The 25,141-nt window shown below is 47.6% G+C and overlaps 1 protein-coding gene across 2 annotated transcripts in view; it reads left to right on the forward strand.

Moving 5' to 3' along the window:
- LOC121566853 (glutamate receptor ionotropic, kainate 1) overlaps positions 1-25,141 on the forward strand; it is a 103,856-nt gene that overhangs the window by 39,321 nt on the left and 39,394 nt on the right. For both annotated transcript variants that reach the window (XM_041876738.2, XM_041876739.2), the window contains exons 4-6: positions 585-747; positions 22,272-22,453; positions 24,924-24,977. In XM_041876738.2, coding sequence (XP_041732672.2) covers positions 585-747; positions 22,272-22,453; positions 24,924-24,977 — 399 coding nt within the window. The remainder of the gene's footprint in view (positions 1-584; positions 748-22,271; positions 22,454-24,923; positions 24,978-25,141) is intronic.

The raw sequence follows: 25,141 nt of genomic DNA on the forward strand, positions 1-25,141 counted from the left end.
CAATAACATATCACACAACACACCATCACATACCGTCACAATAACATATCACACAACCTACCATCACATACCGTCACAATAACATATCACATAACCTACCATCACATACCGTCACAATAACATATCACACAATACAACATAACCTACCATCACATAACATCATATTGTTTAAAATTGGATTGGTTGATTGATTGACTGATTGATTTTTGGGTAAAACAATTTGTACCGTTTAAAACCATTTAAAAGTACAAAGAAATCCCAGAGGAGAACACATGAAAGTGTTAAGCTTATTTCTAATGTGGTCCTCGAGTAAAGAAAATTAAAACATTGCATTTGTGTTCCTGCTAAGGTGCCTCACATAACAAATGATCACATAATACAACATTTTAGCAGACGCTTTTATCCAGAGAGACTTACAGTTAGTGAGTGCTTACATTTTCATACTGGCCCCCCGTGGGAATCGAACCCACAACCCTGGCGTTGCAAGCGCCGTGCTCTACCAACTGAGCTACAGGGGACCTAACATCACTTAACATATCATCACATTGATGAAAAATAAACATTGTATTTATGTCCCTCCTAAGGTGCCCCACATCCAGACCCGGTGGAAACACCCCTCTGTGGACAACAAGAACAGCTTCTACATCAACCTGTACCCAGAGTACGCCTCCATCAGCAGAGCCATACTGGACATCGTGCAGTACTACAAGTGGAAGACAGTCACCGTGGTTTACGAGGACGCAACTGGTGAGTGATCTAAACAGACAAAGGGAAGGGAACACTGCCACTGCCTCATTCTCCAACCAAGGGGCGGCAGGTAGCTTAGTGGTTAAGAGCGTAGTGCCAGTAACCGAAAGGTCGCTGGTTCTAATCCCCGAGCCGACTAGGTGACAAATCTGTCGATGTGCCCTTGAGCAAGGCACTTAACCCTAATTGCTCCTGTAAGTCGCTCTGGATAAGAGCGTCTGATAAATGACGTAAATGTAAAAAGGTGCAACCATTGAGGAGCAAACTGAAGTGAAGAGGAAATTCAGCAATTCTTGGACGACAGTGAAAGTTGAAGTTGAGAGACACGCTTCAGGAGTAGCTGAATTTCCCATTCACTTCAGTTTGATCTAAACAGACAATCGGTGTGGTTTAAGAGGACACATCTGGTGAATGATCTGACCTGGACAATGAGACAGGATGTGATGTATGTCACTGGTAGGACCAGGAAACTCTGGCCCCTAGATGTAGGCTAGGGGGAGAGCAAAAAGCCAAGGGTGACAGAGGACAGCCTTGGCAGGTTTTATTTTTTGTCATTTAGCAGACGCTCTTATCCAGAGCGACTTACAGGAGCAATTAGGGTTAAGTGCCTTGCTCAAGGGCACATCGACAGATTTTTCACCTAGTCGGCTCGGGGATTAGAACCAGCGACCTTTCGGTTACTGGCACAACGCTCTTACCCACTAAGCTACCTGCCGCCCTAATAGGTGCCCCAATAGTACATTGAGAATAGCAAACTTTGCCAGTAAAAAGCAATGCTATGGGTCTTAGTAATCACATAGTTCTGTAGATTCGTGCCAATTCTATTTGTAAAAGGCATCAGCAGCAATGGCTCAGCAGCAATGGTTCTACAATATTGAAAGATTGTTTGCTTGCATCAGCCAAGAACGAGAAGTAGTAGTAGCAGGGTCCATAGGGCTCTGGTCAAAAGTAGTGTACTACATAGGGAATAAGGTGCGGTTTGGGACACAGCCTAGGACTCAGCTTTGCTTTGTGTTAGATGTTATGCTGCATGGTGTTATGAAGGGTTAGTAGTTGGAATACTTCTATATAGATGGAAGACTCCAGACTCAGAAAATGTCACTCAGAGTGTTTGTTCATTAGCCTGGTCCCAGATCTGTTTATTAGCCTGGTCCCAGATCTGTTTATTAGCCTGGTCCCAGATCTGTTTATTAGCCTGGTCCCAGATCTGTTTATACGCCTGGTCCCAGATCTGTTTATACGCCTGTTCCCAGATCTGTTTATTAGCCTGGTCCCAGATCTGTTTATTAGCCTGGTCCCAGATCTGTTTATTAGCCTGGTCCCAGATCTGTTTATTAGCCTGGTCCCAGATCTGTTTGTACGCCTGTTCCCAGATCTGTTTATTAGCCTGGTCCCAGATCTGTTTATTAGCCTGGTCCCAGATCTGTTTATTAGCCTGTTCCCAGATCTGTTTATTAGCCTGGTCCCAGATCTGTTTATTAGCCTGGTCCCATATCTGTTTATTAGCCTGGTCCCAGATCTGTTTATTAGCCTGGTCCCAGATCTGTTTATTAGCCTGGTCCCAGATCTGTTTATTAGCCTGGTCCCAGATCTGTTTATACGCCTGTTCCCAGATCTGTTTATTAGCCTGGTCCCAGATCTGTTTATTAGCCTGGTCCCAGATCTGTTTATTAGCCTGGTCCCAGATCTGTTTATTAGCCTGGTCCCAGATCTGTTTATACGCCTGTTCCCAGATCTGTTTATTAGCCTGGTCCCAGATCTGTTTATTAGCCTGGTCCCATATCTGTTTATTAGCCTGGTCCCAGATCTGTTTATTAGCCTGGTCCCAGATCTGTTTATTAGCCTGGTCCCAGATCTGTTTATTAGCCTGGTCCCAGATCTGTTTATACGCCTGTTCCCAGATCTGTTTATTAGCCTGGTCCCAGATCTGTTTATTAGCCTGGTCCCAGATCTGTTTATTAGCCTGTTCCCAGATCTGTTTATTAGCCTGGTCCCAGATCTGTTTATTAGCCTGGTCCCATATCTGTTTATTAGCCTGGTCCCAGATCTGTTTATTAGCCTGGTCCCAGATCTGTTTATTAGCCTGGTCCCAGATCTGTTTATTAGCCTGGTCCCAGATCTGTTTATACGCCTGTTCCCAGATCTGTTTATTAGCCTGGTCCCAGATCTGTTTATTAGCCTGGTCCCAGATCTGTTTATTAGCCTGGTCCCAGATCTGTTTATACGCCTGTTCCCAGATCTGTTTATTAGCCTGGTCCCAGATCTGTTTATTAGCCTGGTCCCATATCTGTTTATTAGCCTGGTCCCAGATCTGTTTATTAGCCTGGTCCCAGATCTGTTTATTAGCCTGGTCCCAGATCTGTTTATTAGCCTGGTCCCAGATCTGTTTATACGCCTGTTCCCAGATCTGTTTATTAGCCTGGTCCCAGATCTGTTTATTAGCCTGGTCCCAGATCTGTTTATTAGCCTGGTACCAGATCTGTTTATTAGCCTGGTCCCAGATCTGTTTATTAGCCTGTTCCCAGATCTTTATATTAGCCTGGTCCCAGATCTGTTTATTAGCCTGGTCCCATATCTGTTTGTTAGCCTGGTCCCAGATCTGTTTATTAGCCTGGTCCCAGATCTGTTTATTAGCCTGGTCCCAGATCTGTTCATTAGCCTGGTCCCAGATCTGTTTATTAGCCTGGTCCCAGATCTGTTTATTAGCCTGGTCCCAGATCTGTTTATTAGCCTGGTACCAGATCTGTTTATTAGCCTGGTCCCAGATCTGTTTATTAGCCTGTTCCCAGATCTTTATATTAGCCTGGTCCCAGATCTGTTTATTAGCCTGGTCCCATATCTGTTTGTTAGCCTGGTCCCAGATCTGTTTATTAGCCTGGTCCCAGATCTGTTTATTAGCCTGGTCCCAGATCTGTTCATTAGCCTGGTCCCAGATCTGTTTATTAGCCTGGTCCCAGATCTGTTTATTAGCCTGGTCCCATATCTGTTTGTGCTGTGCTGACTTGCAAGGTGCCAAGACGCACAAATACAGTGGCTTCAGAAAGTTTTCACAACCCTTGACTTTTTCCACATTTTGTTGTGTTACAGACTGAATTTAAAATTGATTAAATTGAGATTTCGATTTCGTGTCACTGGCCTACACACGATATCCCATAATGTCAAAGTGGAATCATGTTTTTCGAAATGTTTACAAATGTATTAGAAATGAAAAGCTGAAATGTCTTGAGTCAATAAGTATTCAATCCCTTTGTTATGGCAAGCCTAAATAAGTTCAGGAGTAAAAATGTGCTTAACAAGTCACATAATAAGTTGCATGGACTCTGTACGCAATAATAGTGTTTAACATAATTTTTTGAATGACTACCTCATCTCTGTACCCCACACATACAATTATCTGTAAGGTCCCTCAATCGAGCAGTGCATTTCAAACACAGATTCATCCACAAAGACCAGGGAGGTTTTCCAATGCCTCTCAGAAGGGCACCTATTGGTAGATTGGTATATAAAAACAAAAAAGAAAGCAGACATTGAATATCCCTTTGAGCACGGTGAAGTTATTCATTACACTTTGGATTGTGTATCAATACACTCAGTCACTACAAAGATACAGGTGTCCTTCCTAACTCAGTTGCCGGAGAGGAAGGAAACCGCTCAGGGATTTCACCATGAGGCCAATGGTGACTTTAAAACAGTTACAGAGTTTAATGGTTTTGATAGAGCTAAGCACAGGCAAAATCCTAGAGGAAAACCTGGTTCAGTCTGCTTTCCAACAGACACTGGGAGACAAATTGCCCTTTCAGTAGGACAATAACCTAAAACACAAGGCCAAATATACACTGGAGTTGCTTACCAAGACGACATTGAATGTTCCTGAGTGGCCTAGTTACAGTTTTGACGTACAGTACCAGTCTAAAGTTTGGACACACCTACTCATTCAAAGGTTTTTCTTTATTTTTACTATTTTCTACATTGTAGAATAATAGTGAAGCCATCAAAACAATGAAATAACACATATGTAACCAAAAAAGTGTTAAACAAATCCAAATCCAAGTAGCCACCCTTTGCCTTGATGACAGCTTTGCACACTCTTGGCATTTTCTTAACCAGCTTCATGAGGAATGCTTTTCCAACAGTCTTGAAGGAGTTTACATTTACATTTTTACATTTTCGTCATTTAGCAGACGCTCTTATCCAGAGCGACTTACAAATTGGTGCATTCACCTTATGATAGCCAGTGGGACAACCACTTTACAATATATTTATCTTTTTTTTTTTTCTTTGGGGTGGGGTAAGGGGGGGTAGAAGGATTACTTTATCCTATCCCAGGTATTCCTTAAAGAGGTGGGGTTTCAAGTGTCTCCGGAAGGTGGTGAGTGACTCCGCTGTCCTGGCGTCATGAGGGAGCTTGTTCCACCATTGGGGTGCCAGAGCAGCGAACAGTTTTGACTGGGCTGAGTGGGAAATGTGCTTCCGCAGAGGTAGGGGGGCCAGCAGGCCAGAGGTGGATGAACGCAATGCCCTCGTTTGGGTGTAGGGACTGATCAGAGCCTGAAGGTACGGAGGTGCCGTTCCCCTCACAGCTCCGTAGGCAAGCACCATGGTTCCCACATATGCTGAGCACTTGTTGGCTGCTTTTCCTTCACTCTGCGGTCCAACTCATCCCAAACCATCCCCGTTGCTCCCGAGTGGCGCAGCGGTCTAAGGCACTGCATCTCAGTGCTTGAGGCGTCACTACAGACCCCCTGGTTCGATTCCAGACTGTATCCAGGCGCACAATTGGCCCAGCATCGTCCGGGTTTGGCCGTTGTAGGCCGTCATTGTAAATAAGAATTCGTTCTTAACTGACCTGCCTAGTTAAAAAATAAAAAAAATTGGTTTGAGGTTGGGTGATTGTGGAGGCCAGATCATCTAATGCATCACTCTCCTTCTTGGTCAAATAGCCCTTACACAGCCTGGAGGTGTGTTTTGGGTCATTGTCCTGTTGAAAAACAAATGATAGTCCCACTAAGCACAAACCAGATGGGATGGCGTATTGCTGTGGTAGCCATGCTGGTTAAGTATGCCTTGAATTCTAAATAAATCACTGACAGTGTCTCCAGCAAAGCACCCCCACACCATCACACCTCCTCCTCCGTGCTTCACGGGGGGAACCACACATGCAGAGATAATCCGTTCACCTACTCTGAATCTCACAAAGACACGGCGGTTGGAACCAAAAATCTCAAATTTGGACTCATCAGACCAAAGGACAGATTTCCACCGGTCTAATGTCCATTGCTCGTGTTTCTTGGCCCAAGCAAGTCTCTTCTTCTTATTGGTGTCCTTTAGTAGTGGTTTCTTTGCAGCAATTCGACCATGAAGACCTGATTCATGCAGTCTCCTCTGAACAGTTGATGTTGAGATGTGTCTGTTACTTGAACTCTGTGAAGCATTTATTTGGGCTGCAATCTGAGGTGCAGTTAACTCTAATGAACTTATCCTCTGCAGCAGAGGTAACTCTGGGTATTCCTTTCCTGTGGCAGTGTCACGCCCTGACTCTGGGGACTCTTATTTGTTGAGTCAGGGTGTGATTTTCTATGTTGTATTTTCTATGTTTGTGATCTAGGTTTTGTAGTTCTATGTTTGGCCGGGTGTGTTTCCCAATCAGAGGCAGCTGTCGCTCGTTGTCTCTTATTGGGGAGCATACTTAGGCAGCCTATTGGCAATTAGGTGTTGTGGGATCTTGCTCCGTGTGAGGTTTGTTGTGTGTACCTTAGGACGTCACGTGTCGTTGGTTTATTGTTTTGTCGTTGTGTTTATTCGTTAAATAAACATGTATGCATATCACGCTGCGCCTTGGTCTGACCCGTCTATGAACGATCGTGACAGGCGGTCCTCATGAGAGCCAGTTTCATCATAGCACTTTATGGTTTTTGCGACTGCACTTGTAGAAACTTTCAAAGTTCTTGAAATTTTCCGGATTGACTGACCTTCATGTCTTAAATTAATGATGGACTGTCGTTTCTCTTTGAGCTGTTCTTGCCATTATATGGACTTGGTATTTTACCAAATAGGGCTATCTTCTGTATACCCCCCCCACCTTGTCACAACACAACTGATTGGCTCAAACGCATTAAGAAGGAAAGAAATTCCACAAATTAACTTTTAACAAGGCACACCTGTTAATTGAAATGCATTCCAGGTGACATGAAGCTGGTTGAGAGTGTGCAAAGCTGTCATCAAGGCAAAGGGTGGCTACATTTACATTTAAATTTTCGTAATTTAGCAGCATTTTTTAGGGGGGGAGGGTAGAAGGATTACTTTTATTCTATCCCAGGTATTCCTTAAAGAGGTGGGGTTTCAAGTGTCTCCGGAAGGTGGTGAGTGACTGCTCTGTCCTGGCGTCGTGAGGGGCGTTCCACCATTGGGGTGCCAGAGCAGCGAACAGTTTTGACTGGGCTGAGCGGGAACTGTGCTTCCGCAGAGGTAGGGGGGCCAGCAGGCCAGAGGTGGATGAACGCAATGCCCTCGTTTGGGTGTAGGGACTGATCAGAGCCTGAAGGTATGGAGTTGCCATTCCCCTCACAGCTCCGTAGGCAAGCACCATGGTCTTGTAGCAGATGCAGGCTTCAACTGGAAGCCAGTGGAGTGTGCGGAGGAGCAGGGTGACGTGAGAGAACTTGAGAAGTTTGAACACCAGACAGGCTGCAGCGTTCTGGATGAGTTGCAGGGGTTTAATGGCACAGGCAGGGAGCCCAGCCAACAGCGAGTTGCAGTAATCCAGACGGGAGATGACAAATGCCTGGTTTAGGACCTGTGCCGCTTCCTGTGTAAGGTAGGGTCGTACTCTGCGAATGTTGTAGAGCATGAACCTACAGGATCGGGTCACCGCTTTGATGTTAGCGGAGAACGACAGGTTGTTGTCCAGGGTCACGCCAAGGTTCTTTGCACTCTGGGAGGAGGACACAACAGAGTTGTCAACCGTGATGGCGAGATCATGGAGCGGGCAGTCCTTCCCCGGGAGGAAGAGCAGCACCATCTTGCCGAGGTTCAGCTTGAGGTGGTGATCCGTCATCCACACTGATATGTCTGCCAGACATGCAGAGATGCAATTCGCCACCTGGTTATCAGAAGGGGGAAAGGAGAAGATTAATTGTGTGTCGTCTGCGTAGCAATGATAGGAGAGACCATGTGAGGATATGACAGAGCCAAGTGACTTGGTGTATAGAGAGAATAGGAGAGGGCCTAGAACTGAGCCCTGGGGGACACCAGTGGTGAGAGCACGTGGTGCAGAGACAGATTACATTTTACATTTACATTTTAGTCATTTAGCAGACGTTCTTATCCAGAGCGACTTACAGTTAGTGCATACATTTATTTAATTTTTTTCATACTGGCCCCGCGTGGGAATCGAACCCACAACCCTGGCGTTGCAAATGCCATGCTCTACCAACTGAGCTACATCCCTGCCGGCCATTCCCTCCCCTACCCTGGACGACGCTGGGCCAATTGTGCGCCGCCCCATGGGTCTTCCGGTCGCGGCCTGCTACGACAGAGCCTGGATTCTCGCCATGCCACCTGGTAGGAGCGACCTGTGAGGTAGGACGCAATCCAAGAGTGAGCAGCGCCGGAGATGCCCAACTCGGAGAGGGTGGAGAGGAGGATCTGATGGTTCACAGTATCAAAGGCAGCAGATAGGTCTAGAAGGATGAGAGCAGAGGAGAGAGAGTTAGCTTTAGCAATGCGGAGAGCCTCCGTGACACAGAAAAGAGCAGTCTCAGTTGAATGACCAGTCTTGAAACCTGACTGGTTTGGATCAAGAAGGTAATTCTGAGAGAGATAACAAGAGAGTTGGCTAAAGACAGCACGCTCAAGAGTTTTGGAGAGAAAAGAAAGAAGGGATACTGGTCTGTAGTTGTTGACATCGGAGGGATCGAGTGTAGGTTTTTTGAGAAGGGGTGCAACTCTCGCTCTCTTGAAGACGGAAGGGACATAGCCAGTGGTCAAGGATGAGTTGATGAGCGAGGTGAGGTAAGGGAGAAGGTCTCCGGAAATGGTCTGGAGAAGAGAGAAGGGGATAGGGTCAAGCGGGCAGGTTGTTGGACAGCCGGCCGTCACAAGAATGGATGTTGCTGTTTGGCTAATCACCACTGCCCCCGATGCAAGCACCAGTTAACCTCGAGCCCATATCCCGGCTATCTACCTCTCGGTCTACCGGACGGGAGTAGCCAGCTAACTAGCTACTTGCTATTAGCTACCGTTAGCGGTTTTTCACCATTGTCCGTGGCCTGCACCACCTACCAGCCAGCTCTAGCCTAGACTATTCGTTTTTCTGCCGGAATCACTGAATCACTGGACCTTTAACTCCGGATTCATCGCTACCAGCTAGCTGCAACAAAATGGACGTTGTGGTTTGGCTAATCATCCTGAGCTAGGCCAATCTCCCGGCTATCTACCTCTCTGTCAACCGGACGGGACCACCTAGTGTTGACACGGAGCTCCGCCGATCCTACATGACTAGTCTGCCGACGAAATCGTCTGATGTGGTTACAACAGGCTTCCCGTTACGACGTCGACCACGAAGATTCCATCTGCTAGCCCCAGCCCGTTAGCACACGCTAGCCGTGGCCTCTTGCTCGCTAGTGCTTTAGCAGCCCCCGAACTACCTCCGAACTATCCTATTGCTGTTCACCGGACCTTATGATAACTCAGCTATACAGCTGATGCCTGCTGGACTGTTCCTTTTTAAGGTACCGCATCCTGTTTATGTTTAGCCTCAGCCCAAACTGTGTCATCATTACCAGCTGTTGTCTTAGCTCTCTCAAATTACACCTGTTATTGCTTTATGCCTCTCTCCCATGTCAATATGGTTTGCTTATTACTGTTTCGGTTATTTCTAATTGTACTATTTCACTGTAGATCCCCCAGCCCAGATAAACCTGCCTTAGATCGCTCCTTTGTCCCACCCCCCATACACGCGGAGACCGACTCAATCGGTGCCTCCAGTGATGCTATCTCTTTCATTGTTACCCAACGCTTAGGTTTACCTCCACTTTACTCATATCCTTCCATATCCTTGTCTGTACATAATGCCCTGAATCTTTTCTACAACGCCCGGAAATCTGCCCCCTTTATTCTATGTACCCAACGCACTAGAAGACCAGTTCTTAAAGCCTTTAGCCGTATCCTTATTCTAGTCCTCCTCTGTTCCTCTGGTGATGTAGAGGCTAACCCAGGCCCTGCAGCCCTTAGTATCACTCCTACTCCCCAGGCGCTATCATTTGTTGACTTCTGTAATCGCAAAAGCCTTGGTTTCTTGCATGTTAATATCAGAAGTCTACTTCATAAGTTTGAGTTATTCACTGCGTTAGCACACTCCGCCAACCCTGATGTTCTAGCAGTGTCTGAATCCTGGCTTAGGAAGGCCACCAAAAATGCTGACATTTCCATCCCCAACTATAACATTTTCCGTCTAGATAGAACTGCCAAAGGGGGTGGAGTTGCAATCTACTGTAGAGATAGCCTGCAGAGCTCTATCATACTATCCAGGTCTGTGCCCAAACAGTTTGAGCTTCTACTTCTAAAAATCCACCTTTCCAGAAATAAGTCTCTCACTGTTGCCGCTTGCTACAGACCCCCCTCAGCCCCCAGCTGTGCCCTGGACACCATATGTGAATTGATTGCCCCCCATTTATCCTCAGAGTTCGTACTGCTTGGTGACCTAAATTGGGATATGCTTAACACCCCGGCCATCCTACAATCCAAACTAGATGGCCTCAATCTCACACAAATGATCAACTAACCTACCAGGTACAACCCTAAATCCGTAAACATGGGTACCCTCATAGATATCATCCTGACTAACTTACCCTCTAAATACACCTCCGCTGTCTTCAACCAGGATCTCAGCGATCACTGCCTTATTGCCTGCGTCCGTAACGGGTCCGCGGTCAAACGACCACCCCTCATCACTGTCAAACGCTCCCTAAAACACTTTCACGAGCAGGCCTTCCTAATTGACCTGGCCCAGGTATCCTGGATGGATATAGATCTCATTCCGTCAGTAGAGGATGCCTGGTTGTTCTTTAAAAGTAATTTCCTCTCAATCTTAAATAAACATGCCCCATTCAAAAAATACAGAACTAAGAACAGATATAGCCCCTGGTTCTCCTCAGACTTGACTGCCCTTGACCAGCACAAAAACATCCTGTAGCGTACTACATTAGCATCAAATAGCCCCCACGATATGCAACTTTTCAGGGAAGTTAGGAACCAATATACACAAGCAGTCAGGAAAGCAAAGGCTAACTTTTTCAAACAGAAATTTGCATCCTGTAGCACTAACTCCAAAAAGTTTTGGGACACTGTAAAGTCCATGGAGAATAAGAGCACTTCCTCCCAGCTGCCCACTGCACTGAGGCTAGGAAACACTATCACCACTGATAAATCTACAATAATCGAGAATTTCAACAAGCATTTTGCTACGGCTGGCCATGCTTTCCACCTGGCTACCACTATCCCGGCCACCAACTCTGCACCCTCAGCTGCAACTTGCCCATGCCCCCCCGCTTCTCCTTCACACAAATTCAGACAGCTGATGTTCTGAAAGAGCTGCAAAATCTGGACCCCTACAAATCAGCTGGGCTAGACAATCTGGACCCTTTCTTTCTAAAACTAGCCGCCGAAATTGTCGCAACCCCTATTACCAGCCTGTTCAACCTCTCTTTCGTAACGTCTGAGATCCCCAGAGATTGGAAAGCTGCCGCGGTCATCCCCCTCTTCAAAGGGGGTGACACTCTAGATCCAAACTGTTACAGACCTATATCCATCCTGCCCTGCCTTTCGAAAGTATTTGAAAGCCAAGTTAACAAACAGATCACCGACCATTTAGAATCCCACCGTACCTTCTCTGCTATGCAATCCGGTTTCTGAGCTGGTCATGGGTGCACTTCAGCCACGCTCAAGGTCCTAAACGATATTATAACCGCAATCGATAATAGACAGTACTGTGCAGCCGTCTTCATCGACCTGGCCAAGGCTTTCGACTCTGTCAACCACCGCATTCTTATTGGCAGACTAAATAGCCTTGGTTTCTCAAATGATTGCCTCGCCTGGTTCACCAACTACTTCTCAGATAGAGTTCAATGTGTAAAATCGGAGGGCCTGTTGTCTAGACCTATGGCAGTCTCTATGGGGGTGCCACAGGGTTCAATTCTTGGGGCGACTATTTTCTCCGTGTATATCAATGATGTCGCTCTTGCTGCTGGTGACTCTCAGATCCACCTCTACGCAGACGACACCATTTTGTATACATCTGGCCCTTCATTGGACACTGTGTTAACAACCCTCCAAACGAGCTTCAATGCCATACAACACTCCTTCAGTAGCCTCCAACTGCTCTTAAACACTAGTAAAACTAAATGGTCCTCTGTAGCTCAATTGGTAGAGCACGGCGCTTGTAACGCCAGGGTAGTGGGTTCGATCCCCGAGACCACCCATACGTAAAAATGTATGCACACATGACTGTAAGTCGCTTTGGATAAAAGCGTCTGCTAAATGTCATATTATTATTATAAATGCATGCTCTTCAATCGAACGCTGCTGGCACCCGCCCAGCCGACTAGAATCACTACTCTCGACGGGTCTGACCTAGAGTATGTGGACAACTACAAATACCTAGGTGTCTGGTTAGACTGTAAACTCTCCTTCCAGACTCACATTAAGAATCTCCAATCCAAAGTTACATCTAGAACCTTCACTCATGCTGCCAAACATGCCCTCGTAAAACTGACTATCCTACCGATCCTTGACTTCGGCGATGTAATTTCCAAAATAGCCTCCAACACTCTACTCAGCAAATTGGATGTAGTCTATTACAGTGCCATCTGTTTTGTCTCCAAAGCCCCATACACTACCCACCACTGTGACATGTACGCTCTTGTTGGCTGGTCCTCACTACATGTTCGTCGTCAAACCCACTGGCTCCAGGCCATCTATAAATCACTGCTAGGCAAATCCCCGCCTTATCTTAGCTCATTGGTCACCATAGCAGCACCCACTCGTAGTCTGCGCTCCAGCAGGTATATCTCACTGGTCATCCCCAAAGCCAACACCTCCTTTGGCCGCCATTCCTTCCAGTTCTCTGCTGCCAATGACTGGAACGAATTGCAAAAATCTCTGAAGCTGGAGACTCTTATCTCCCTCACTAACTTTAAGCATCAGGTGTCAGAGCACCTTACCGATCACTGCACCTGTACACAGCCCATCTGAAATTAGCCCACCCAACTACCTCATCCCCATATTGTTATTTATTTTGCTATTTTTCACCCCAGTATCTCTATTTGCACATAATCTCTTGCACATCTAGCATTCCAGTGTTAATACTAATTGTAATTATTTTGCACTATAGCCTATTTATTGCCTTACCTCCATAACTTGCTACATTTGCACACACCGTAAATATATTTTCTGTTGTATTTTTTGACTTTATGTTTTTTTACCCCATATGTAACTCTGTGTTGTTGTTTTTATCGCACTGCTTTGCTTTATCTTGGCCAGATCGCAGTTGTAAATGAGAACTTGTTCTCAACTGGCTTACCTGGTTAAATAAAGGTTAAATAAAAAATAAATAAAAAACAAGTTGCAAGATTTCATCTGGAGAGAACAGGGATAGACAGACACATAGTTGACAGGCTACAGAAAAGGCTACACTAATGCAAAGGAGATCGGAATGAAATTAACTGTCACGATTCAGACAGACGACCAGGGGACCACAATTGCGTCACACCAGAAAGTTTATTAAACTTAAGGGAAAAGGGAAGTAGGGAGTGAATGAAGGCTCCAGGGGTAACAGGGATCCCGTCCAATGCGCTGGGTCTGTGCCCCCCCCAGTGGCAGCGATGCGTCCTATGAAGCCGGTGGTGGGTGGTCCAGAAGTCCTGGGGGAGACACAGACACAACAGGGCGGAATGAAACCAGGCAGCAGTACAGTTCAAGGGAAATCCAAAATACGTAGTAGCAAGGCAGAAGGCTGGTCAGAGTTACCGGGATTGAAGAGTAGTCAGGAGTCGTAATGGCAGAAGCAGGTCTGGATCTCCTGAGGCAGAAGAGTATCCAAAAAACAGGCAGGTCCGGGGTCACAAAACCAGGGTGAGCCAGAAGCGCGAGCAAACAGGTTCCGGGTGTGAGCTTTGCAGACGATCTGACACCGGAGAGCTGAAAGACAGGGCCTTAAATACTGGGAGAGGTTAGTGGGTAATGCAGCGCAGCTGGCAGAGTAATTAGAGCCGAGCAGAGCAGGGACAGGTGGAGCTAGTTAGGCTGAGTAGAGAGAGGGAGGTGAGCAGAGTGGAAGATAGTGGAAACAAATTAAGGTGGTAACCCGGTGGAGTGAGAGGGCTCATGACAGAACCCCCCAAGGGACGGCCCCAGAAGTCCCAAGAGCAACACCACGCCGGGCGGGAGGAGGGGAGCCGGAGGAGGGCTAGAACTCCTCCGAACGGTCCGAGTGAACGTCCTCATCCTCGGAGGAAGCCGGAGGGCCGTGGTCGGGGAGATGGGACAGGTCCCGAGACAGGATCAGGCACAGGACAGGAAGCCGAGCGGGCCGGACGGTTAGGGACCCCTCTGGGGCGGCCCCTACGGATTGCAGGTTGATCAGGATGCCGTTGGTGGAAAGCGGTGATGAGAGTCCTATCCACAATCCGACTAGCTGGCACCCAGGTCCTTTCCTCAGGTCCATAGCCCTCCCAGTCAATGAGGTACTGGAGACCCCTACCCCTCCGTCTGGACCGAAGCAGGCGGCGGACGGTGTAAACCAGGCCACCATCGACGAGCCGTGGAGGAGGAGGACCAGGCGCAGCAGGGACCAGCGGACTCTCATGGATGGGCTTAATCTTAGACACATGGAAAGTGGGGTGCACCCTCAGGGAATTAGGCAGTTGGAGCCGGACAGCAGTTGGGCTAATCACTCTTATGATAGGGAATGGGCCAATGAACCGAGGTGCCAGCTTCTGCGACTCCACCCTGAGTGGCAGGTTCTTCGATGACAACCACACCCTTTGACCAACATGGTAGGTGGGAGCAGGAATTCTCCGACGGTTGGCCCCGGTAGTGTAGCTGGCAACGGACCTGAGGAGTGTGGCTCGGGCTTGTGACCAGGTGCGGCGACATCGACGGGCAAAAGCAAGTGCAGATGGGCAAGTAACCTCCTCCTCCTGGCTGGCAAATAGAGGAGGCTGGTATCCATAAACACATTGGAAAGGGGACATACCGATGGCAGAGCAGGTCAGAGAATTGTGTGCGTACTCCACCCATGTCAATTGCTGCGACCAGGAGTGGGGGTTGCGTGAAGTCATGCATCGCAGTGCCTTCTCGAGCTCCTGATTAGCCCGCTCTGACTGCCCATTGGATTGGGGATGGAATCCGGAAGTCAGACTGACTGTGGCTCCCAGCAGGTGACAGAACTCCTTCCAAAAAGCGGAGGAGAATTGTGGACCACGGTCAGAAACAACATCCCTTGGCAGTCCGTGGATCCGGAAGACGTGTTCCAGGACCACCTGGGCGGTCTCCTTGGCGGTTGGGAGCTTGGGGAGGGGAATGAAGTGTGCCATCTTGCTGAAACGGTCAACGATGGTGAGAATGACGGTCATGCCACTTGAAGGGGGCAGCCCCGTGACAAAGTCAAGGGCGATGTGAGACCAGGGACGTCTGGGCACAGGCAGGGGCTGCAGCAATCCGGCTGGGGGCTGGCAGGACGACTTGTGTTGGTTGCAGATGGGGCAGGCTTGGACGAATTCCCGTACATCCTTCCTCAGAGAGGGCCACCAGAACCTCTGGGCGAGCAGGTTGTAAGTGCGGGTGGAGCCAGGGTGACAAGCTAGGCGGGAGTCATGTCCCCACTGAATGACCTGGGACCTCAGGTCTTCGGGGACAAAAAGGCGGTCAGCTGGGCAAGTGCTGGGACCTGGCTGGTTACGGAGAGCCTCCAGCACCTGTTCCTCAACAGCCCAGGTCAGAGCTGCAACGATGCAGGGACTTGGCAGAATCGACACAGGATCCTTGGAGGGGTTGTCATCCTTCTGGAATTGACGGGAGAGGGCGTCTGGCTTGGTGTTGCGTGATCCAGGCCGGTATGACAGAGTGAAATTAAACCTGGTGAAGAACAGGGCCCAGCGGGACTGCCTGGAGTTCAACCGTTTGGCCGTGCGGATGTACTCCAAGTTCTTATGATCGGTCCAAACGAGAAATGGAATGGTGGACCCCTCCAGCCAGTGACGCCACTCCTCCAAGGCAAGCTTCACAGCCAGCAGCTCACGGTTCCCTATGTCGTAATTGCACTCAGAGGGGGACAACCGACGTGAGAAAAAGGCACAGGGATGGAGCTTCCTATCCTCCGCAGCCCACTGAGAAATCACAGCACCAACTCCCACATCCGAGGCGTCCACCTCCACAATGAATTGCCGGTCCACATCAGGCATCTGGAGGATGGGAGCGGAGGTGAACCTCACCTTGAGGGTACTGAAGGCTTTGTCGGCTGCTGGGGTCCAGGTGAAGGGTTGCTTGGTGCTGGTTAGAGCAGTGAGAGGGGCAGCAACGGTACTGTAGTTCCGGATAAACTTCCTATAGAAGTTAGCAAACCCCAGAAACTGTTGCAGCTTCTTTCTGTTCTCCGGAACTGGCCATGAAGTGACTGCTGATACTTTGGCAGGATCCATTTGGATACTTCCTTCTGCCACTATGTACCCCAGGAAGGCCACTGTCTTGACGTGAAACTCACATTTCTCTGCCTTGGCGTAGAGGGAATTCTCCAGAAGACGATGAAGGACTTGCTGGACATGGCGGGTGTGTTCAGACAGGTTTCTGGAGTAAATTAAGATGTCATCCAGGTAAACGAAGACAAACTTGTTTAACATGTCCCGCAGTACATCATTCACTAGAGCCTGGAACACAGCAGGAGCATTGGTGAGGCCAAAAGGCATAACCAGATACTCGTAGTGGCCTGTTGGTGTATTGAATGCGGTTTTCCATTCATCTCCCTCCCGGATCCGCACTAGGTGGTAAGCGTTTCTGAGATCCAACTTGGTAAAAACAGTGGCTCCCTGGAGCAACTCAAAAGCAGAGGTGAGCAGAGGCAGAGGGTAACGGTTTTTCACTGTGATGTCGTTGAGTCCCCTGTAGTCGATGCAGGGGCGAAGAGATCCGTCCTTCTTCCCCACAAAGAAGAAGCCAGCACCAGCAGGAGATGAAGATGAACGGATTAATCCTGCGGACAGAGAGCCATTGATGTAGTCCTCCATGGACTTTCTTTCAGGAGCAGACAACGAATAAAGACGACCCCTTGGAGGAGCTGTTCCAGGGAGGAGGTCGATGGCACAGTCGTACGGTCGGTGAGGGGGCAGAGATGTGGCTCTTGCTTTGTTAAACACCTCTCTGCATTCTGGGACATTGGAGAGGTCAGGAGCGGAGTTAGTAGGTACTGGCCGAGGGGGTAGTGCGGCAGCAAGCAGGCAGGTTCGGTGGCAGTCCTCTCCCCACTCCCTGATCACCCCGGTCACCCAGTCGAGCTGAGGGTTGTGCCGGCGGAGCCATGGGTAACCCAGGATGAGGGGTTGGCCTGGAGAGGGGAGCAGGTGAAACTGGATAGTTTCTTGATGGTTTCCGGACAGACCCATCGAGACCGGGGCCGTGACATGAGTGACCGATCCGAGTAAGTGTCCGTCCAGTGCCCGGGCAGGAATAGGAGGTGTCAAACGGAGGTTCTCCAGTCCCAGTTGGCGTGCCAGCTTGATGTCCATTATGTTGGCTTCGGCGCCAGAATCCACCAGAGCAGCCAGGGTGTGAGTTGAGTCAGAGAGGCGGAGGTGAACTTGCAGCAGGGGTTTGCGGTCGGAGGACTGGATGGTCATTGAACTCAACCGGACTCCCCCTACGCCCGGTGAGCTTCGGCCCTTTAAAGGGCAGGTTACCACACGATGTCCATCACCTCCACAATAGAGGCAGAGGTTTGAGGTGAAGCGGCGCTGGCGCTCTGCAGGAGTGAGGGAGGCTCGCCCAATCTCCATAGGCTCAGACTGATCAAGCTGACCTGGGTGAGTGGCAGTAGATGACAGGAGCCCAGTCGGATCTCTCCGAATGCCGGTAGTAGGTGGACCTTGGCGCCCCCTCTCACGACGACGGGTCTGTATCCTTCTGTCGATCCTGACAGTCAGTGCGATGGCTTCATCAAGAGTGGAAGGCAGTTCATGGGAGACCAACTCGTCCTTGATATAGTCAGCCAAACTATGGAAGAACGCGTCCACCAACGATGGTGTGTTCCAAGAACTTCGTCTAGCCAGGGTTCGGAAGTCGATGGAATGGTCTGCGACTGTACGTCTGCCTTGTCGAATACTGAACAGTTCACGAGACGCCTCTGCGGTGGGTGAATCCAGGTCAAACACCTTCAGCATCTCCTCAGCAAACAGGTCGAAGGTTGCACATGCGGGGGTTTGACGTTCGAACTCTGCTGTTCCCCAGAGTCGAGCTCGGCCCGTCAGGTGAGTGATGGCATACCCAACTTTAGCCCCCTCCGTGGCGAAGGTCCTTGGCTGCAAGGAGAACTGAAGTCGGCAGCTAGTCAGGAATGGCCGGACCTGGGTTGAATCGCCGTTGAACCGCTCGGGGTTTCCAATCTTGGGTTCCGGAGCAGCGGCTGCAATGACCGGGGCAGGTAACTCGGGGGCTGGGCTGGTGGGCAGACTGGCTGGGGTAAGGTTGGTGAGGAGTTGAATGATCATGGCGAGTTGTTGTTGCTGCTGCTGGAACTGCTGCTCATGCTCATCGGTTTCCATGTCGGGGAAAGTGTGCGCTGAGTCCATAATGGTCAGATCGTACTGTCACGATTCAGACAGACGACCAGGGGACCACAATTGCGTCACACCAGAAAGTTTATTAAACTTAAGGGAAAAGGGGAAGTAGGGAGTGAATGAAGGCTCCAGGGGTAACAGGGATCCCGTCCAATGCGCTGGGTCTGTGCCCCCCCCAGTGGCAGCGATGCGTCCTATGAAGCCGGTGGTGGGTGGTCCAGAAGTCCTGGGGGGGGGGAGACACAGACACAACAGGGCGGAATGAAACCAGGCAGCAGTACAGTTCAAGGGAAATCCAAAATACGTAGTAGCAAGGCAGAAGGCTGGTCAGAGTTACCGGGATTGAAGAGTAGTCAGGAGTCGTAATGGCAGAAGCAGGTCTGGATCTCCTGAGGCAGAAGAGTATCCAAAAAACAGGCAGGTCCGGGGTCACAAAACCAGGGTGAGCCAGAAGCGCGAGCAAACAGGTTCCGGGTGTGAGCTTTGCAGACGATCTGACACCGGAGAGCTGAAAGACAGGGCCTTAAATACTGGGAGAGGTTAGTGGGTAATGCAGCGCAGCTGGCAGAGTAATTAGAGCCGAGCAGAGCAGGGACAGGTGGAGCTAGTTAGGCTGAGTAGAGAGAGGGAGGTGAGCAGAGTGGAAGATAGTGGAAACAAATTAAGGTGGTAACCCGGTGGAGTGAGAGGGCTCATGACATTAACTAAACATCTGGGGAAACGAGGCCTCCCTCACTAACCTTTCACTGAAACACTCAAATACAACTCTTCCAACTTCCACTTTAGAAATTATAATTGCTGTAATCTACAGTAGTTCAATGTTTCCAGGAATAGACTAACTTAGTTTATTCAGCTAGCTAACTTGGTACAGTATTCTTCTGTGAAAGCCGGCCCAGGGCACCGTATCCTATGACGCCATAGCTAACTAGCATGCTAGCATCCAATAACACACGGTTTAGCACCAATACTTTGTTACAACAAACTACCAATGGATCATTCATGTCCGTGTCTAGTTCCAATACAACTACATAGCTAGCTAACTTTACACTAATCAAATCGTTCCGTGAAATGTATTTAGTTGCTACAGTACTGCTAGCTGGTATAGTTGGCCAGCTAGCAGTGGCTGCGGTGTTGCTACCCGCTAGCTAGCTAGCTTTAATGGTCCAGGTAGTGGGTTAGCTAGCTAGCCTCATGCTTCACCGGGCTCAGCCGAATACACTACAATACTTACCTACAATATCTACCTACAATAACTACCTGGATAAACTACCTACAATACCTACCTACAATCTAAGAAGAATCTCAAATATAAAATATATTTTCATTTGTTGAACACTTCTTTGGTTACTACATGATTCCATATGTGTTATTTCATAGTTTTGATGTCTTCACTATTATTCTACAATGTAGAAAATAGTAAAAATTAAGAAATCCCCTGGAATGAGTAGGTGTGTCCAAATTTTGACTGTTAATGTAAATTGGCCTGAAAATCTCTGACATGACTTGAAAACGGCAGTCTAACAATGATCAACAACTAACTTGACAGAGCTTGAAGAATTGTTAATATAATAATGTGCAAATATTGTACAATCCAGGTGTGCAAAGCTCTTAGAGACTTACCCAGAAAGACTCACAGCTGTAATTGCTACCAAAGGTGATTCTAGCATGTATTGACTCAAGGGTGTGAATACATATGTAAATGAAATATTTCTCTATTTCATTTTCAACAAATGTGCAACATTTTCGAAAAAAAATATTTCAAAAACAATATAATTATGGGATATTGGGTTTAGATGTGTGAGAATAAAAATCAATTTAATTTACATTTTACATTTTAGTCATTTAGCAGACGCTCTTATCCAGAGCGACTTACAGTTAGCGAGTGCATACATTTTTTATTTCAGGCTGTAACACAACAAAAGGGGTATGAGTACTTTCTGAAGGTATTTCTTTTATCAATCCCTCTACCCTCCTACTCTAAACAATCCCTCTACCACCTGACTATTCCCTATTTAGGACACTACCCTTGCATCCCAGATGGTACCTCATTCCCTATGTAATGCTCTACTTTTGACCAGGGCCCCATAGGCTTCAGTTAAATTGCACAGAATTAGATATTGTTATTGTTGCGCTTATAAAGTTATAGTATGAATATATTACGGTTCATTGTTATTGTTGAGCTTATAAAGTAATAGTATGAATATATTACGGTTCATTGTTATTGTTGAGCTTTAAAAGTAATAGTATGAATATATCACGGTTCATTGTTATTGTTGAGCTTTAAAAGTAATAGTATGAATATATCACGGTTCATTGTTATTGTTGAGCTTTAAAAGTAATAGTATGAATATATTACGGTTCATTGTTATTGTTGAGCTTTAAAAGTGATAGTATGAATATATTACTGTTCATTGTTATTTTTGAGCTTAGGAAGTTATAGCATGAATATATTACGGTTCATTGTTATTGTTGAGCTTTAAAAGTAATAGTATGAATATATCACGGTTCATTGTTATTGTTGAGCTTTAAAAGTAATAGTATGAATATATTACTGTTCATTGTTATTTTTGATCTTAGGAAGTTATAGCATGAATATGTTACGGTTCATTGTTATTGTTGAGCTTTAAAAGTAATAGTATGAATATATTACGGTTCATTGTTATTGTTGAGCTGAGTTGTCAACTAAACTGGATTTTGGCATCCATGGATCATAATGTAGTCTGGCCTCCCACTACTAAAAGGGCCGTAGACAGTATGGCTTTTAATGTCTGTGTCCCAAATGGCACCCTATTCCATATATAGTGCACTACTTTTGACCGGAGCTCAATGGGTCCTGGTCAAAGGTAGTGCACTACATACACTGAGTGTACAAACATTAGGAATGCCTTTCTAATATTGAGTTGCACCCCTTCAGAACAGCCTTAATTCGTCGGGGCGTGGACTCTACAAGGTGGTCGAAAGCGTTCCACAGGGATGCTGGCCCATGTTGACTCCAATGCTTCCCACAGTTGTGTCAAGTTGGCTGGATGTCCTTCGGGTGGTGGACCATTCTTGATACACATGGAAAACTGTTGAGCGTGGAAAAACCCAGCAGAGTTGCAGTTCTTGACACACTCAAACCAGTGCGCCTGGCACCTACTACCACACCCCGTTCGAAGGACCTTAAATCTTTTGTCTTGCCAATTCAACCTCTGAATGGCACACATACACAATCCACGTCTCAATTGTCTCCAGGCTTAAAAATCCTTCTTTAACCTGTCTCCTCCCTTCCATCTACACTGATTGACGTGGATTTAACAGGTGCCATGGATATAAGGGATCATAGCTTTCACCTGGATTCACCTGGTCAGTCTATTTCACGGATAGAGTTCCTAATGTTTTGTACACTCAGTATAGTAATAGGGTGCCATCTATAATACGATTTCTCTCCAGATGCATTTCCTCTTACGGTCATATCAGATATTATTATTGGAGTATGGTTTCCTCCTATACTCAGCTCTTAAACACATGATCTGATCTGAAGGGGTCAGATTGAATTTATTGCTTTGACCTACGTCATCCAAATCATATGATAATGTTACACATTTGTAAGTGCTTAAGATCCCTGACTGCATCTTTAATCTGCTTTGAATCAGGATCGGTTTTGCAAAGCCCCTTTACCCATAACATATTTCTTTATTTCCTTCCTTTTGTCTGTCCCAGGGTTAATTCGTCTTCAGGAGCTGATCAAAGCTCCGTCCAGGTACAGCATCAAGATTAAGATTCGCCAGCTACCAACGGAGAGTAAAGATGCCCGGCCTTTACTGAAGGAGATGAAGAAGGGGAAAGAGTTCTACGTCATCTTCGACTGTTCCTACCAGACCTCCGCAGACGTACTCAAACAGGTGAGGAAAAGTTCCCCCCATTTCTCTTCTCCATACACTTCCTTCCTCCCCTTTCCTCTCACTTCCTTTCCTCTCCTCTCCTCTTCTCTCCTTTCCTTTCCTCTCCCTTCCTCTTCTTTCATCTCCTTTCCTCTCCCTTCCTTTCCTTTCCTCTCCTCTCCTCTCCTCTCCTCTCCTCTCCTCTCCTCTCCTCTCCTCTCCTCTCCTCTCCTCTCCTCTCCTCTCCTCTCCTCTCCTTTCCTTTCCTCTCCTTTCCTTTCCTTTCCTCCCCTTTCCTCTCCTTTCCTTTCCTCTCCTTTCCTCTCCTCTCCTCTCCTTTCCTCTCCCTGCCTCTCCTTTCCTTTCATCTCCTTTCCTCTCCCTTCTTATCCTCTCCTCTCTTCTACTTTCCTCTCCTCTCCTTGCCTCTCCCTACCTCTCCCTACCTCTCCCTTCCTCTCCATTCCTCTCCTTGCCTCTCCCTTCCTCTCCTTTCCTCTCCTTTCTTCTCCCTTCCTCTCATTTCCTCTCCCTTCCTCTTCCTCTCCTTTCCTCTCCTATCATTTCCTATCCCTTCCTCTTCCTCTCCTTTCCTCTCCCTTCCTCTCCTTTCCTCTCCATTCCTCTCCCTCTCCTTTCCTCTCCTTCCTCTCCTTTTCTCTCCCTTCATCTCCTTTCCTCTCGCTTCCTCTCCCTTCCTCTCCTTTCCTCTCCTTGCCTCTCCCTTCCTCTCCCTTCCTCTCCTTTCCTCTCGCTTCCTCTCCTTTCCTCTCATTTCCTCTCCTTTACTCTCATTTCCTCTCCTTTCCTCTCCTTTCCTTTCCTCTCCCTTCCTCTTCCTCTCCTTTCCGCTCCTTTCCTCTCCTTTCCTCTCCCTTCCTCTCCTTTCCTCTCCCTTCCTCTCCATCCCTCTCCTTTCCTCTCCCGTCCTCTTTTTCCCTCTAATTTCCTCTCCTTTCCTCTCCCTTCATCTCCTTTCCTCTACTTTCCTCTTCCTTCCTCTCCCCTCCTCTCCTTTCCTCTCCCTTCCTCTGCCTCTCCTTTCCTCTCCCTTCCTCTCCTTTCCTTTCCGCTCCTTTCCGCTCCTTTCCACTCCCTTCCTCATCTTCTCCTTTCCTCTCCCTTCCTCTCCTTTCCTCTCATTTCCTTTCCTTTCCTTTCCTTTCCTTTCCTTTCCTTTCCTTTCCTTTCCTTTCCTTTCCTTTCCTTTCCTTTCCTTTCCTTTCCTCTCCTTTCCTCTCCTCTCCTCTCCTCTCCTCTCCTCTCCTCTCCTCTCCTCTCCTCTCCTTTCCTTTCTTCTCCTTTCCTCTCCTTTCCTCTCCTTGCCTTTCCGCTCCTTTCCTCTCCTCTCCTCTCCTCTCCTCTCCTCTCCTCTCCTCTCCTCTCCTCTCCTCTCCTCTCCTCTCCTCTCCTCTCCTCTCCTCTCCTCTCCTCTCCTCTCCTCTCCTCTCCTTTCCTTTCTTCTCCTTTCCTCTCCTTTCCTCTCCTTGCCTTTCCGCTCCTTTCCTCTCCCTTCCTCACCTCTCCTTTCCTTTCCTTTCCTTTCCTTTCCTTTCCTTTCCTTTCCTTTCCAATCCTCCTCTCCTCTCCTCTCCTCTCCTCTCCTCTCCTCTCCTCTCCTCTCCTCTCCTCTCCTCTCCTCTCCTCTCCTCTCCTCTCCTCTCCTCTCCTCTCCTCTCCTCTCCTCTCCTTTCTTCTCCTTTCCTCTCCTTTCCTCTCCTTGCCTTTCTGCTCCTTTCCTCTCCCTTCCTCTCCTCTCCTTTCCACTCCCTTCATCTCATTTCCTCTACTTTCCTCTCCCTTTCTCTCCTTTCCTCTCATTTCCTCTCCTTTCCTCCCTTTTCCTCTCCTTTCCTCTCCCTTCCTCTTCCTCTCATGTCATCTCCTATCCTCTCCTTTCCTCTTCCTTCCTCTCCTTTCCTCTCCTTTCCTCTCCTTTCCTCTCCCTTCCTCTCCTTTTGTCTCTTTTCCTCTTAAACACAATTCCAGTTTGATTTTGTGGCCAGACAGATTAGTCGATTTTCTATCCCCTGCAAAATCCTATGTTCATTTCCAAAGCCAAACCGAGCTTGTTTCTATTCAAACACACACATTTAAAACCAGTGGCTGTAAAACAGATTAATGGAAACGCCACACGAATGTATACCAATCGAGACATGTATTACTCATTCAGTAAATGCACAGCAAGCATACCAAACAAAATGAGTGTGTAATTTGTGTGTAATTTGTGTGTAATTTGCAGTGGGCCCAGGGTATGGCTATAGTTATGGATGGATAGAGTTTAAGCTAGTATATGTGATTTGTGCTAGCTTGGGCAGAACACTAGTTGTGTGAGCTGAGCTCTGGCTCTCTCTTCGTCCCAAATAGCACCCTATTTCCTATATAGTATACTTCTTTTGACCAAAGCCCTATGGGTCTTGGTCAAAAGTAGTACACTATATCGGGAATAGGGTGCCATTTGGGACTCAAACTCTCTGTCTCTCCTCTACAGATCATGTCCATGGGAATGATGACTGAATACTACCACTTCTTCTTCACTACTCTGGTAAGAACATTGTTTTATTACTCTGAATCAGGCCGTATGTCTAAACAGCATACGGTGTACTAATCGTAATACAACTTAGCAAAAAAAAAAACATCCCTTTTTCAGGACCCTGTCTTTCAAAGATAATTAGTAAAAATCCAAATAACTTCACAGATCTTCATTGT

Source organism: Coregonus clupeaformis, chromosome 5 (genome assembly GCF_020615455.1).
Source record: "Coregonus clupeaformis isolate EN_2021a chromosome 5, ASM2061545v1, whole genome shotgun sequence".
NCBI lineage: Eukaryota > Metazoa > Chordata > Actinopteri > Salmoniformes > Salmonidae > Coregonus > Coregonus clupeaformis.